This window comes from Eleutherodactylus coqui, chromosome 2 (genome assembly GCF_035609145.1).
Source record: "Eleutherodactylus coqui strain aEleCoq1 chromosome 2, aEleCoq1.hap1, whole genome shotgun sequence".
Classification (NCBI taxonomy): domain Eukaryota; kingdom Metazoa; phylum Chordata; class Amphibia; order Anura; family Eleutherodactylidae; genus Eleutherodactylus; species Eleutherodactylus coqui.
This window is the reverse complement of record NC_089838.1, coordinates 264442068-264459689: the sequence shown is the minus strand read 5'-3', so window position 1 is coordinate 264459689 and position 17622 is coordinate 264442068. Positions and strand designations below refer to the sequence as shown.

The 17622-nt window shown below is 42.4% G+C and overlaps 1 protein-coding gene across 1 annotated transcript in view; it reads right to left on the bottom strand.

The window, feature by feature from the left end:
• MAP2K5 (mitogen-activated protein kinase kinase 5) overlaps positions 1 to 17622 on the bottom strand; it is a 138595-nt gene that overhangs the window by 110413 nt on the left and 10560 nt on the right. Inside the window, exon 4 of the mRNA XM_066592936.1 lies at positions 8805 to 8874. Coding sequence (XP_066449033.1) covers positions 8805 to 8874 — 70 coding nt within the window. The remainder of the gene's footprint in view (positions 1 to 8804; positions 8875 to 17622) is intronic.

The window sequence follows — 17622 nt, the reverse complement described above, 5'->3', positions numbered from 1 at the left end:
TGCTTCATCTGATGGGAAAAACCCACTTTAAAGACTTGACTTTTTCTCCCATATAACTATCTAAACTACAAGTGAAAATGGGAAAGAATTGATCTCCCCTTTAAATCCTAAAATAACACACCATAGCACAAAATTTACTGCATTGCTGTCCAAGTTGGCTTAAATCTTTACTGGAAGCCAGCCAGCTTTAGTCTATGGGCCTCTTGGTAATAACACAAAGTAAGAATATATATTATTGATTTTTATACCCTTTGGGACAAGTCATAAAGCGTAGACACTACATTTGCGCTATAAGGAGGCTTTTACAAAACCTTTTCATATTACCATTTTTTTGCACTCACCGTGAAAAGTCTAATAGGCAATAAGATACTGATTGAAGGGGTTATTGAGTTTCAACAGTCACATTTTTGTTAACAGCGTCCCCAATGATAAGCGGTTGACGATAGTAATATAGAGTGGAAGGCTGAGAAAAAGACATATCCATATAGTTCAGCCTAGAACCCCCCAATGTTGATCCAGAGGAAGGCAATCAACCCCATAAGATGGATCCTAAGCTAAAACTCTCCCACTGATCTGTAGAGAAAGCTAGCAATTCTCTCACAGTGCCACCACTGGGCAAATGAAGTATTACACACTGCACATTGATGGACTGTCCTCCAGAGTGCAAGACGCTCTATACAGTTGCTGGCCACTCCTGCTTATAAATGAGGGTCCTGAAAGCTGCACATCCATCCAGATAATTCCCTAAAAGGGGTATCCAGACCACATAACCCCTTTAAGAATTTTTTTTTTTTGTAAAATAAAGTTCCCCACAAAAGGTTTTTGGTGCAACTTGTTTTTAAGTAACACATCTCTCTCTTTCCGGGAAAGCTGAGCAGCAACTCTAAGGGGGCGGGTCTCACACGAAAAGATTTGAATTGTAGATTTCGCAATCCGCAGTAAACCACAGGCATTGAAGGGCATGTATTTTCGAATTTTTCTTCACACTTGCGGGTACAAATTGCAAATTCCTTAAGTGGAACAAAAATCGCAGCATGTTTCAGCGCAGATTTCGCACGGGCGGCCTCCATTGAAGTCAATGGATACGCGAGTTCCAAGAGAGGGAGAATATCACCTGAGGAATGTTCTACTAGTTTCTGGTGTTCTTTCCCTATTTGTGAACTTTTTTCCACAATGAAGATATGCTGCCCATACACGTAGAAAACCACTCGCATCTGCGATCTTCTGCAACAGTTCGCAATTAATTTCTGCAATGTATCGCAGGTCTTCCACTGCGAAAATCCGCATGTAGAATCCCACCCATTCGTGTGAGCCCGGACTTTGGCTCGGTCCACATTTAAATCTTTCATTCAGGGTTTCATCTAATAAGACAGAAACCGTACCAAAACAGAACCAGACTTAATTGTGAAATGCAACCCCTCTGGTCTCCATCCCTTTGCAGGAGGATAGGACAATGGAGTTGGCAATAGTAAAATCTAAGTATGAACTGAGACTAAGGCACACCAGTATTAAAGAAAATGTCTGGGCTATGTCTGCAACAGACACCAGCGCTTTTGCATCCGTGTGGTGTCAGTTTGCGGTCCGTGTCCGTTTTATTTTTTTTCCTATTACTCCTGTATGCCACCCGTTTTTCACGGCCAAAAAAACCCTTAAAACTGTTCTAATTCTTCCGAATCTCTTAACGAGTCAATCTGGTGAAACTTTACTTTTCATTCATTGTGTAAACCCCCCCCCCCCCCACAGTATATTTAAGTTAGCTATTATTACCTTGGTTAGTTATTCCTTTCTTCTCAAACTTTATGGCCTCCATCTCCTCAGTCAGGCCATGTGATCTTATTCGGACCACCCGAGATTAATTTGGAATTATGTTCCTCTCAAAAAGTTAGTTTTTCAGTCCCATAATTCCTGTGATGTACCTACCACACGAGCTCTTCAGAGGAAACACAGGCACGCCTATCACTTATAATGAAGGACAAGACTGTTCAGCCTCCTGACTATATACTTAAGATCGGTAGCTTGTTTAGGTGAGTATACAGAGCAATGATGTTTACACTTTCCTCCTTGCAGCAGAGATGGTACTGGCTCTAGCTGGTCATGTGATGCATCATGGCATTGATAGCACAGACCATTTAAAAAGAAAATAGGGAGAAATCTACAAATGCCTGATAAGCACCAGACCGGAGGCTGCACAGCATGAAAGTGACTGCAATATACATAGGAGACATCCAGAGTGTGACAGGCAATCAGGTGAGGGGGGCAGGGATGGGAAATGTGTTTTTGCGGGAGTAGCCCTTTAAGAAAAAAACAGCACATGGATGGCATCTGTGTGCTGTCCATCTTTCTGAGTTGACTTGAATGGGCGAGTCTCGTCCTCAAATCACATCAGCATAGTGAATGCCATGAATGTTTTCACATAATCTGTGTGTCAGTCTAAAACACTGAAGGGTTACAACTAATATGGGGCTGTATGCTATCCAAGTGTAGTCTGTTTTTTTTTCTTTTTAGGGGGCGTTCACACCGATTTTCACGCGACGCGAGAGTGAGTAAAAACACAGAATTACAAAACCAGTGATTTTCAATTGTTTCACACGATGTTGAGCGAAAAAAATAAAATAGCAGCATGTCCTATGTTTTGCGATAGCGCCCATTCTTCTCAATGGGTTGAAAGCAATGGGAGAACTCACAGTCCTCTGCTGCAGCTGTGACAGCCGCAACAGGGGAATCCCTTCTTCGCCAGCGGCGATGAAGGGACTCCCCCCGCAGTGATGCGAGGCAGTTTTTATATGAAAATGCCTCCCATCCACGGAGCTTTCATATAGTGGAAAGTGCGATATCGGAACGTGAATCACGGCCCCATATCGCCCTCACCAGTGTGAAGGAGCCCTTAATTGGACGGCACATGGAATAAAAATACTAGTGTGCCTAAGGGAGCCTTCACACAGCAATATTGTACATGATGTGTGATACGCTCAGGTGGGGTTTAGCACTGACAGAATCCCCAAACTAGAACAAAGCGGGGCCATTCACTGCTATTGTGAAGCGGACACCTCTTTGGTGTCTGTTTTATAAGTTTCCCGTGGCGTATAAAGTGGAGCGGTCAACTACGTTACTCTGCATTCCAAATAGAACAGAAGCAAACGAGAACGTTGTAAAAAAAAGAAATGAAAACAAAGAGCCGTCCGCTCACAATAGAAGTGAATGGCCCAGTTTGCTTCCATTTGGGGATTCAGTCACAGAACCCCTGAACCCATCATAAAAGGGCATTCACCAAGCTTTCCCAGGGTCCTGAGATATAAACCTGACTGATTTACGCAGCGATACTAAATCAAAGGATCTATCACTGTATAAGTGGTCAGATATACCATACAAGAGACCGGAGAAGCAGGAAACAACCCCTTTTCACAAGCTCATCCACGGCAGCCATATAGGCGACCACCCAACGTTCTTGAGACCAGCTAGAAGTAATGCAACAGCCGTACAGAATTTACACTGTTTTTTAAATATTAGATGGAAAATGTTCTTTTATTTGGTCCGCATTACTCAGCAGCGCTTAGAGTCTCGCGGTTCTGCAGTTCCGTATTCGCACAACATGCGCTGCCTGTCAATACTACATGACAAATAAAGATGATTATTATGAATAGGAACGCGCTCACAGGTCTCGGCTCACACAGCGCAGGCTGCTCCTTTTCCACGTCCCCGGCACGCCACAAATTGTTGTTAAAGTCACTGTCAATTTTGATTGATTGTCTTGAAGTAAAGAATTACATTTTTGCCCCCTGCTCTGTCTCGGTGGAATGCATATTTAACCCCTGCTGTGTCAGGGGAGAGTATGCTGTGCCCCAGCTATTAACAATCGTCACGCACTCTATAATTACTGCACACATCAATAAGCCTTTGTGCAACGCAGCAAGATGTGGAGTAATGTTGGAGTGCGGGCAGGCATGCGGCAGGGAACAGGTGCAGCGCTTCTCCTACTTCTCGTGCAGCAGACTGCGTGTAGAAGCGTTTCCCAGGCGTGATGCTGGGGCAAATGCACTTTGTGAATAAGCAAAAAAAAGAGCAAGCTAGGAAGGTGTGAGGTGGTCCAAGTCCCACCACTGCAGACCATGGATTTGCATGTGTGAAATTAAAAAGAATTGGTCAACACATACTGTATCTCTCTGTGCCGAGTCTTAACACGATTTACCTGTTGATTGGGTCCGATTTCGGTCGCAGTGTGGAATAAGTAGCATGCTATAATCTGGCGCATATCTTACACTGCATGTGAATGGGATTGAAATACTGCCTTCATGTGAATGGGATGTGAATTATATGCAACATGCATACGACTGTGTCAGTCCAGCCTTATAGCAGTAAGATAGGTAAACTTTAGTAGGAATCTACATAATGTAAAAAGTTTCTAGTAGTGGAAGCTGGCAGCAGACCATGGACAGTCTAGAGTCACATCTTTGTATAGTTCACAGGTAGACCTACAGATTGACAGCGCTCCCCTTCAGCTGCCCTACTCAGCCACCCAATTCATTAGGACTGTGGAAGTCATATATAGCTCCCCAAAACTTTGGGAAATAAAGTCAAACTTCTATCTAAACCTACCGCTTTAGCGCTGTTGCTTTGTAGCAGCGGGATCCAGTTTTCTAATGCAACCTAGCATGCAGTTTAGATGCTTTCCCCGTTTTTACATGGGTTTCCTCCTACACTCCAAAATACTACATACTGATAGTGTGCGTGTTTTCAGAATTAGATTGCGAGCCCCGCTTAGGATAGGGACTGATGTTAATGAAGGCAATGGACCAGCATTTCATAAGCCGATCTAAGTAAAGTTTGTGCCAGTGTAAGTGCGCGAGCCTCTTAATACATTTGTCACCTTTGTGTGCCAGACTGATATCTACACCAGCTATAAACTGCCATAGAGTTTAACTAAAAGTTACATCCGGTTTTGATGTAAATTATAGTACAGCGGACAGGCTTGTACCCTTTTTGCCTGGCCCCGCTTACTTTTAGAAAAGTGCTGAAGGCTAGCATAAAAAGTTCATGCACCATAATTCTCTACTATTGTATGCCAGAAATATGGCATACAAGTTTAATAAGTAGGCCCTGATATTTGTACAGAGTTTTAGAATAGGTTGGTGCTATATAAAGATCAGAAGTAGAAATATATAACCAATATATAATATATGTCCTCTTCGAGCCAAATTCGCTGATTAACTCAAATAAGCCCCTTGTGCAAAAATCTGCATTCGGACTGTTTCACACACTTTGCAGAAAAACGTTTTTCATGCAGCTTTTTTGAATCGAAGTCAGAAGTGGATGCAAAAGGAATGGGAAATATAAAAGGATGGACTTACAATTCTTTCTGCTGCATCCACTTCTAGCATTGGCCCAAAAAACTGCATCAAAATCTGTACACATTTTGGAAAAATGCGTAGAGTGTGAAACCACCCTAATGAAAATCCACCAGATAGCGCTGGCATGATACGTCTTGTGGATTCGTAATTTCATGAATATCAGCTCAGATACAAAGTTATGATGCTACAGTGCAACAATGCGTATCTGTACAAGTAGAAAAGCCCTTTGATCAGAAGTTGTGAATGACTACCTCAGTAAGGCCCAATGTCCATGGGCGGATTTGATTTGCGGAATCCACATGGGTCACCCACAATTCAAAGTGCCCATAGGGAAGCATTGGCGTCAGGAACTGAATTTAAGCATGCTCCATTTTTCTGTGGATCCCATAGGGATGGCTTCCACTGAAGTCAATGGAATCCATCTGATCCGTGGCACACCTGAAGCTGACACCGCAAAAGTGCAGCGGATCCTGTGGGAAAGCAGGAGATTTGGGGGGAAACAAAACAACCCCAACTATTCTGCGCTTGTCCGACAACAAGCCATGAGGACCATGTGCAGTACAGTGAACCCGGAAGTGGAGGGATCCACGCAGAAGCTGGGGATCCTGCTGCCAGGGAAATACAGGTAAATAGGGCTAACGGGCCACGGGCATGGCTGAATTCCATGCAGGATTCCCTGCACGGAATTTGACCCTCCCGTGGACATGAGGCCTTAGGGAAGTGCAGAAAAGGCTAGGAGGTGGGGTTCCAAATTTTTTCCCATGCGGATGATCCACAGTGCGTCCGCATATATCCGCACAGAAAAACCATTACATCCGTGATCTCATGCAAATGGTGTCCGCAGGTCTTCCGTTGCGGAAATCAGCATGTGAAATCTGATCCGCACGTGGACATGAGGCCTTCGTCAGAAGAGGATTCTTTCCCTTCAAGTCACTGAAGAACACTTCTCCCTAACATGATGCACAGCTGAGCAACAACCAACATATTCATCATCACAATTTCCATGAAGGTTGTCACCCAGCTTTCTCAGGTCTCCTGAATAGCAATTCTGCCGAATTCTGAAAAGATATCTTGGACCCGATGACCCTGGACATCCCTTCCAACTCTACCATTCTATTCTATGAACTGGTCAGGAGTCTGGGAAAACTAGGCGACAACTGTCGAGCTGAAATGATGGCCACAATGGTAGCTAAAGGGAGAGAACGCATCGTTTCCTTCCCAACATTTCCAAGTATCCTACAAGAAATGATCTGGAAAAAATGATCTAGATGTTGTTTCAAGGCTGAGTGCATCAGTTTCATTGATGATCTGTCACACTTTGTGATGGCTTTGGACGACTGAATGGCCCTTAAGGCTTCATATATACAGAGAATCAGTTAGTTACTATCCATCATGTGTGATCAACCAGTAACGTCCAATAATAAAGAGGGCATCAAAAGGTTAACCCTCATCTTGAATCTGAATTTGTAACACAAAGGATGAATAAATAAGCTCCCCACCACCATAGACACAAAGCAGACGGCCGGATGTGCTAACTGTGTAGGTCTGACACATGCTGATGGATTTTCGGATTTATATTTAAAAGCTAATTTTTGCAACTCTGACAAAATACTCCACTAAGAATCACTATTAGAAGAGCTAACTCCCCAAGCCTGCTATGGGGTAGGCAACCTGACCACATGAAAAGGGAAAAACTTGCCTTCTCTCCAGGACCCATATCCATACAAGTTTTTACGGACCTTAGTTTCAGATTCTGCATGAGAAATGCTAGAAGTTAATAATTGGGTCAATAAGCAGATGGGCCGGTAGGACCATTTGGTCATTTTTTGCATTAACTTCCTGAACTTTTATATCCCATTTGTTTCTGGTCTTTACACGATGTAGATCCCCCCCCTTTATCTAAAATTGGAAAATTATGTGGGCAGATTTCTGTAAATGAAAACACGACTAAAAGTAATTGCAATGTAAATGCAAAAAAAAAAAAAATTACGAGAAAATGTCCTAAGAATGTCCTCAATTGAATACCGATCTGGTAATGTATGTGAAAACAAAACAAAAAAACCACAACACAATCATATTAGTTTAGTGGACAGACAACGGCGAATCACCAACAGATAGTGCTTACTATAGGGGAAATTTACCCACATCGACCTGTGTATAAAATGGCAATGTAAAGCATCTTAATACATTTGGCGCAGGTCTGCTCGCTCTTTGTGCTAGACAGTAAATTGACCCCAGGTACGAGCAGGAGCAGATTTCCTCTACACTTTACACCAGCTTGGTAAATCCATCACTACAAACTTTTAGAAACATCTGGGCCAAAAAGTTGCAAATTGTTGTGCAAGTATAACTTATGCGAAAATTTGTGAGTTCTTAAAAGGGTTACACCAGCGAAAACACATTTTTCCATCCCTGTCCCCCTCACCTAATTGCCTGACACACTCTAGGAGGTCTCCTAAATGTATTGCAGCCACTTCCATGTAGTGCAGCCCCCTTTCCAACTATTGGAAAAGAATAGAACTGGCAGCATCAGAGATGCAATAGAAAATAATTTATTGCCCCATCACCACAGAAGCAGCAACGTTTCGGCCTTATGCCTTTCTTCAAGCTTGAAGGCGGCCATAAGGCCAAAACGTTGCTGCTTCTGTTGTGATGGGGCAATAAATTATTTTTCTATTGCATCCCTGATGCTGCCAGTTCTATTCTTTTCCAGGAACCTCCTATAGGAGTTGTTTGGTTTGAACGCCTTTTCTGGCTGTTGCATTCAGTGGCCTGACCCAGTGTGGGATATCATTTGGTGCTGCTGGTACAAACTTTTTTGTATTCCTTTCTGATTATCAGGCACCATCCCAAGAGTTAAATTTTTTACTTTCACTTTCAAACCTATCCAATGATGCATCAGCACAGCATTAGCTGGAGGCTATACTGTTCTACCTGCTAGGGGACAGTTTAATCATCATTACCTGCTATAGTCACCAATATAAGCTACATACCATGCGTATACAGTCAGGAGGATATGCTGTGATCTCCTCTATTACAACTGTGTGACAGAGGCTGTGTGATCATCATCAGTAACTGTGACAGTAGTGCCCGAGTCCCCCTCTAGAAAGTTTCTGTGGTAGGATTCATGTAACTGCATCACTCAGGCTGTGAAATTGACTACTTTCAGACAGCATATCCAAAAGTAGATCTGAGATGGTCAGAACAGAGATCACATGACCATCTGAGGAGAAAGGGGCCAGGAGTTTCAGATAGAGAGAAATAGCTATCCAAGGTAATACTAGCTCACTTACCATGTGAGCATATTCTACATATGCCAGACTTGGCAAATTTAAATCAGCAATATGCCACCAAAAGAACAGAATGAAAGCATTAGTGTGTAGTCATAGTTTGTATGTGAAGTAATCGGTAGTGGTTCTAGAGAAGGGTGGCTACATGCTGAGGTAGGAGGATGCTTACCACGTGGATAGATTTGCAGAGGTTCGATCAGAGGGCCACTACCCTGCTGCTCCAGGACCATGTTGCAGTACTGCAATGAAAAACCAACCATATTAATGAGTCCCCCAAAATCTTGGTTTAAAATCCATAGGTGAGTCATGTACAAAAGCAGAAGATGAAATAAATAATCAACTATGAGAATAGGCTGATATTATATGCTTCTCTATGACCATTTGAATATTGGGAACATTTGGCAAATTGAGGACTTGCCAGGTCTCCGTAATGTGGGCTGAAAGGAGCTTTACTAGGTTTTCTTCTGTGTCGATATTTGCATGACTAATCGGGGCTAGTAGTCTGCTGGACTAGAATGTTCACCAAGAAACATGTGATCGCCATCTTTAGACCTCCAGCTCAAGAAGAGTTCACAAACACCACTTAAAAACTTCTACCAAAAAAATAAATAAATAAAATTCAGGACAATGTGGCCTTTGTACGGTAACTAGTGATGAGCGAGCATACTCGCTAAGGGCAATTGCTCGAGCGAGCATTGCCCTTAGCGAGTACCTGCCCGCTCGAGAGATGAGGTTCGGCTGCCGGCGGCGGGCAGGGAGCTGTGGGGGAGAGCTCTCTCTCCCCCGCGCTGACTGCCACAACTCACCGCTCCCCCGCGCCGGCACCCGAACCATGTCTCTCAAGCGGGCAGGTGCTCGCTAAGGGCAATGCTCGCTCGAGCAATTGCCCTTAGCGAGTATGCTCACTCATCTCTAATGGTAACCCATCTCTATTTTTGGCCATTTGAGGCTAAAATCATTGTGCAGGGGGTCTCATCCTTTTCTAGACACTCCAACACAAATTGTCCTCTTTGCCCACCAAATGTTAGGAGTAGCAAGACTGTCAGATCGATCAGTCAAACTTTCATAATAATTGATCCAGGTGGCAAGAAAGTGTGACTTTCACTTTTAGGATGGTTTGTTACATTGAGTTAAAAAAAGTTGCAAGATTTAAGCAGCAACTTTGAGGCTAATATAAGGCTACACAGAGACTTTGGCCATGACTTCAGTTGAGCAAGCAAAGATCGAAGTGTAGCTCTGGGATCAACTAATCTAATAGGAGTTAATGCAGGACGTGGTGCAACTTGCAAGTAGCTGCGACTATAACCTGCAGATCACAAAAAAAAAAAAACAGCTTAATAAATATATTGCAATCTGCAGGTCACTGCAACTTCACTGACTTCAAACAGATTAGGAGTTCACAGAGCTACTCTGTGATCTTGGTTCACACGACCCCTGTGGTGGCCAAAGTCGTCATGTAACCCTAGCCTTATCTCTTATTTTCTGACCCCCAGGTATGCAGTTAGCTACCTGCTCCTAGTTTCAGACCTTTACCTTTCTGGTTCCTCCCAGTAATACATGCTGGATGTGATCTGTGTGTGTCCAGGATTATGCTGCCTTCACTAGGTCTCATGCATCAGCAGAGCTTCATTCCTGTACAGACTTCTCCTTCTACACCCAATGTGGGATCTCCTCTCCTTTGTACTGACTGATGCAGAAGAATGTGTGATTTCCCCATCCCTTCTCCTGCAGAGTCTACTGAGGGTTCTCTCCTTCCTCCTTACAGCTCACTCACACAGGTGCAGTGTATTCGGTCACGTAATTACAATGCATATTTAAGTGATGGAAAGGTGTGTATTCTCTGTGTGTTTTGGGTTTTTGCAAGCATAAACATGCAGTGATCCCTGCATATTTACAAGTACGCAAGAAAGTGCAGGAGATTTGTCCTTCCTTTCTGCATAAATGCGTATGGATCATGCATATTTACTGCATATTTTTAACGCTCCCGTAGAATTGCATGGGTAGTTTTGGTCCGCAATACGGACCAAAACAGGACATGATGTGATCCTTCTCATGCGCATGAAAAATGCATGTATGAATACTCCGAAGCAAGTCAATGCAGATTAATCTGTGCATATAAAATACGAGCGTAATTTGGAACTAAAATATGCTCAAGTGAGCCTTTACACAGATATACAGCCTGTAGGATCCCCCTCCTCCCGCAGACTATGTACTGTATCTGCATTACTTCCCATCTATACTCTAACACAGTACAGCATGTGTGAGCTTCTCTCCCTGAAGACTTGGATGCTTTCCTCACTCTGCTCAGCTGTATACAACCTCCTACCTCTCTCTGCTGGTATCACTAAATGCCCTTTTAAGGCCCATTTAGACACGATTATCGCTCAAGATTCGTTCAAAAGCCATCTTGTGAGCGATAATCGTTGTGCCTAAATCTGCCCATCTTTCAGTTTTCTGCTGAACGATGGTTTTCAGTTCTGCTTGAAAACCATTGTTCGGCAGAACAGCTGATAAGCAGGACCGCACGCTGTGTTCTGCGGGGAAGAGCCGATTACAGATGATTGCTTTGTCTCAGCTGTGAGCCCTGCCAGCTAAACAGCTGATAAATAGGACAGCACACTGCATCTGCTGTCCATGGTGCTGAATTCTCCACAGAGAGCTAAAGATTACATTGTTTTCTCTTAGCAGCCCATGGCTGAACAATACAACTAATTACAGAGCTCAGACCTCCTGCTGAATTCTGCAACAGCTCCCAGAAGCTTGTTTGCATGCAAATGAAGCTGATAAAGTACTAATAGCAATTAAAGCCTATTAGTAATTCATGCAAAACGATCACTGATCTTTCAATCTTTTGAAACATTATCTGTGTGTGTAAATGGGCCTTAGCATGCAAAGATAATCACTTAAAACAGCCAAATGATTGAAGGAATTGACTCAATTTTTGCATAAAATAACTTACACCTAATCATCTCTATTTTCCCTCATTAGCTAAAGTAAAGGCAGTAGCTGCTGTTGGCTCAGCTGGGCATGTGTTTGTGCGAAAGATTATCTGGCCAGCAGATTCCACTGTCTTTCTCCCTTGCATACACAATCAGTACATTGTATTCTCCCAGCATCAGTAAATACTGTACTCATTGTCACTGAAAAGACTGAACAAACTGCATTCAAATGGAATGAATTCTGAGCAGATTGCTGATGGTTTTTGTGCTGGCTAAAAACCAGCGCTGAACGACAACGGAACTAATAGTGCACAACTGCCCACGTTTACATGTAACGATTATCGCTCACTCAGCAGTTTGATCAAATTTTGAGTGATCATCCTTGCGTGCAAACGAGTCTTAATACAGAGAACTAAGAGGGAGAGTAGATAGAGCCAACAAACGACATCTGCATTCATTTCTAAACCAGAAGAATTAGGGCATTCAGCTATGTTCAGTGATCCAATTTTTGCACTCTTTTGCCCACTAGAAATTCGCCTTTCTCCTTCTCAGCAATAACACTGGAACTTGCTGTGCTAAGGAATCAGGAGTTGTACATTTGTACACATTGGTTGGAGACCCAGAATTGCACCACCAGTTTCTCAGAACAATTCTTGACATCCTCCTTTGACCCCTTTCGCCAATGAGTTGTTTACATCCACAGGATCCCTTTTCGCTTGGATGCACAGTGTAATTGAGCCACGTAAAACTTGCTCATATGATTTTATGCTGACCCCCGTATCTAGTTCCCATACAGAAAGCGTGAACCATGAAAGGGCCAGTGCCTCTAATAAAGTGGCCACTCAGTGTACATTTATATTATATATTCTCTAGTCTCTTAGTACTCCTCCAATGCAGGCAGAAAATTATGCAAAAGAGAAAGAAATTACAGCAGCAATATTACTATTAAACCTTATAAAACCGCTAGTAGAGCCATTAATCCTGAATTTTATAAGACAAATTGCTACTATATTTTCAGTAGATGAATTGAAAAGTGCAAATGCAAAAATTGATTTCTGTATTAACAAGCAGCTAACTAGACCATTATTTAATACCTTACATAAATTTGCCAATGAGGTTTAATTTCAAATTTGAACGCTACTGTATCACTCACCCCACCACAAGATCCTCACTCTTTCAGTATTTATACTTGAATCAAAATGTACGACTGACCTACATGTGCATAATGAAGCTCAGCGCCAGATATACATCAAAAGTGGGTGATGGTTTGACGTAGAGATGAGAGAATCAATCAAAATATGGCACATTTTCTACCATTGAGTCATATTTGCTGCATAGAAACATAGAACATTGACAGTAGAAAAATACCCCCTGGTCCATTTAGTCTGCCCTTATATTACTTGCTTTTTATTTATTCTTAGGATAGATCTATGCTAATCCCAGTCATGTTTACATTCATTGTTGATTTTTCAACCATATCTGCTAGACGTTTGTTCCAAGCATCAACTACTCTTTTAGTAAAAAAAAAAAAATTCCCTGCTGAGATGTTGCTTCTCATTTTTCCCCAGCTAATCTCAGATTGTGCCTCCTTGTTCTAGTGTTCAGCTTCCTAATAAATACATTTCCCTACTGAACCTTAGTTATATGTTTACCACAAATAGATGTTTCCAACATGTAACATAGTAACATAGTATGTAAGGCTGAATGAAGACAATGTCCATCTAGCCCAGCCTGTCTATCCTACTGAGTTGATCCAGAGGAAGGCAAAAAACCCCAAGGCCAGAAGCCAATTAGCCCTTTTGGGGGAAAAAATTCCTTCCCGACTCCCTAATGGCAATCAGACTAATCCCTGGATCAACCCCTAATAGTTCCTAACTGTCTGTATACCCGGATTAACAATTAACCTAAGATTTATATCCTGTAATATCCTTCCTCTCCAGAAAGACATCTAGTCCCCTTTTAAACGCCTCTATGGATTTTGCCATCACCACTTCCTCCGGTAGAGAGTTCCACAGTCTAACTGCTCTTACAGTAAAGAATCCCCTTCTATGTTGGTGATGAAACCTACTTTCCTCTAATCGTAGCGGATGTCTCCGCTCTCCCTTCACTCCTCCTGTAACACATATAAAGGTTTCCATCATGTCCTCCTCTCCCTTCTCTCCTCCTGTAACATATATAGGCGTTTCTATCATGTCTCTTCTCTCTCCTCCTGTAACATATATAGGTGTTTCCATCATGTCTCTTCTCTCTCCTCCTGTAACATATATAGGTGTTTCCATCATGTCTCTTCTCTCTCCTCCTGTAACATATATAGGCATTTCTATCATGTCTCTCCTCTCTCCTCCTGTAACATATATAAAAGGTGTCCATCATGGCCCCCCTTCTCTCTTCTTCCCTCCTGTAACATATATAATGGTGCCCATCATGTCCTCCTCTCTTTTCTCTCCTCCTATAACATATATAAAGGTTTCCATCATGTCCTCCTCTCCCTTCTTCCTCCTGTAACATATGTAAAAGTTCCCATCATGTCCTCCAGCTCCCTTCCTGTAATATTAATATATATATATATATATATATATATATATATATATATAGAGGTTTCCATCCTGTCCCCCTCTCCCTTCTCTCCTCCTGTAACATATATAAAAGCTTCCCATCATGTCCCCCTCTCCCTTCTCTCCTCCTGTAACATAAATGCAGGTTTCCATCATGTCCTCCTTTCCCTTCCTGTAATAGTAATATATATATATATATATATATATATAAAGGTTTCCATCATGTCCTCCCTCTCCCTTCTCTCCTCCTGTAACATAAATGCAGGTTTCCATCATGTCCTCCTTTCCCTTCCTGTAATATATATATATATATATATATATATATATATATATATATATATATATATATATATATATATATAGGTTTCCATCATGTCCTCCCTCTCCCTTCTTCCTCCTGTAACATAAATGCAGGTTTCCATCATGTCCTCCTTTCCCCTTCTTAACTCCTGTAACATATATAAAGGTTTCCATAATGTCCCCCTCATTCTATTTTATCAATGTCTTTCTGTAGCTGAGATCTCCAGCACTGGATACAGTATTTCAGAGGTGGGCTCAGTGCTCTATGCAGTGGGATCACAATCTCCCCCCTTCTACTGGTTATACCTCTAGCTATGCCGCTGAACTTGCTTTCTTTGCTGCCTGAAAGCACTTAGTGGACTCATTTTGAGGAATATAATACAATGGAAGCAGAAACATTGGTCTATATTTCAATATGGCCTCTACTGGCTTACATACAATAAATGGGACTCTGTTCACATTTGTTTGTGGTTTCCATTCGGTCGTCGGGACTTAAAAAAAAAGAAATAAACGCTTCCGTTTAATTCTCCTGGGATTTCAGTGGGCTTTTAGGGCACTAAATTTGTCTGAACTTGTGTCCTCTCCATCAGGATTCAATTCCCCCCCACCCCCGAAATAGCGTGGTCTGCTGCACTGCTATTTCTTTCCATCCCAAAAAAAACCAAAACCTGACAAAGTAGCCTCCTGGACTATTTTTTACAGTGTTGTCAATGGAGAACAGATGCTAACAAAAAGCCTTTCATTTGTGAATCATTTTTTTCTTCTACACATGCTCAAAAGGAAACACAAAATTTAGGTACATTAAAAACAGATTTGTTAAAACGTATGTAAACCAATGCCAAATGTATACAAATGGGGACTAATGTTTTCATAGTTTGGACCGATTCATCTGATTTCTGAATGATCTGAAAAAAAAAAACAACTTAGTTTCCATATGTTTCAGTTTGGCTTCAGTCCACAGGACAGGAGATAACGTTAGGATTGGTGGGAGTCCAACCGCTGGTATCCCCAATCATCTCGAACATAGAGGTCGTGAAGGTCTCCACCTGAACTGAGATATGCTCATACATACGTGCCACCTGCCCATTCATTTCAATGGGAGGGATGGAGATAGCTGAGCACTTGAACGCCGCAATCGCCAACGCTCACGCTAAACACCACAACCCAAAAGGCCAGATGCCAGCAGTACATCTCCAGCGACATCGGTAAATGGGCTTTGTCAAGCTACTCACAAAGAACACAGACACTTCAGATGGCTGGTGCAAAGTACTGCAAGCACAGCAAGTTTATCATCCTCTCTTATCATACTCAGTTTATAGTATGTGTGGATACACTTCACAAGTAGACTTAAGTTAGTGCAATCCCACCGGAATGAGAAGAAGAGGCAGCTGACAGCCTAGAGGGGGTTAATTACCAATGAGGCGTAACTTTAAGTACTGCATAAAAAAAGCTTGGAAACTGATAGTTCATTTATCCGGCACAATACCTAATGCACAAGTCATTAAGAGAGATTATTCCTAATGTGCTGTTCACATTAAGAAACATCAAGCGAGACCCCAACCCTCCAAGTCATAAGAGTCATTTGTATCTCCAGGACCTGGAAGACAGACGGCTAGGGATGATTACACAGACATACAGGTAAGTGGTAGACTAATGGCCCTTCTACACGGGCGGAGAATCTCACGATTCTTGGTTGCGCGTCGGAACGAGCTGGTGACATCATCACCAACTTGGGCAGCCCATTTAGACCCGCTGAGAACTGTAGATTCCTCGGGCACTCGATAATAGTTCCGTCTAAACCGGGCATAAGGAATACTATGTCTGAGGATAGATCAAACAGCAGAGTTATACATTGTATTCAGCACGGTAGAAGTCTTCAAGACTCTGCAACTAGGCAGATTAGAACAGGCGCGCTAGTAGCATCTAGAATGCGAAAAGGCAGCCGCATAAAGGGATTGTCCAACTTATGAAAAGACAGTCTAAGGGGTGTCGCATGCTATAAAACAGGGCTGCATAACATTTTCTGGTCTGAGGGTCAAATTATCATACTGAACCATCTAAGGGATGCAAGGGTATTCACATCTGAGACATTTATGGTTAACCCTAAATATATGCCATAATAAATTGAAGAATGGAGTGTGTGGAGGGAACTGAAAGTGGACCAGAGAGGAGTAGACAATGCATGCTCTCTCCACTGTAGTTGATAAATGTTGAGGTAATGGACGGCATTTCATAAGTCCTATAAACTACAATGCAGAGAGCTGTATGCATATGAGGCCTCTGAGGGTCACTTTACGCCAAACATTTATCGTTTGACTGAGCGAATGACGTCAGAGTTCGCTTGTGCAGCCCATTTATACAAGCAGATACATGTTTGGCTCATTCATTGGAGAAATTGTTCAGTCATTCCCATTCACTTCATAATGAGCGCTGTTTAAACTGAAAGAGCCAACGATGATTTCAATGCCTGCATAAAATGAACAACGAACGAAGAGTGAACGAATTGTTGAGCACGGTCATTGGCTGCAGCAGCTTGTCAGCAGGGAGATCGTCCGTCAGCAGGGAGACCGGATGCCAATGGCAGGGACAAGAGGAGGAGCAGGGAGCATCAGCGGTCTTGCTATTCTATACCACGGGTAACCCCTTCGGCCACTCTCACACATGCTGACCTATCCTGAGATAATCAATAGGCGAGTATGGGTTCTTTTTACGTTTTATCACATTTTGAGAGGTTTTTAATAAATTTCTCAAAAAATGGAGGATAACCCCATTAAACTAAATTTAGACAGACATTTGGCAGCGAACAAAAACTACCTGTACAGTTGCGTACATCCGCCATTCACTTACCATTATAAAGAAGTTTGGTTTTTTCCCATATTGAAAAGTATATAGAAATAGAAGAGATAAAAAAGCTGCTTCGTGTGAAGATGTTTGGGACAGGTAGTCAACAGCGGATATAACTTGCCCACCTGATTAGCTTGTGAGTACACAACACTATTTGCCATGAAGAATAATCCTTGGAAGCTAGTGATACCAATAAAAGGACCCTAAAGTAGTAAACTAGTCCTGCCTGATTCTATTGGGACCTCTGGCAGAGAGCGCTCTATTCTAAAGGCCCTTTACACGTCACAATTAGCGTGCGAATAATCAAGTGGTTTCACTCGATAATTGTTAAGTATAAATGTGTGCAGTG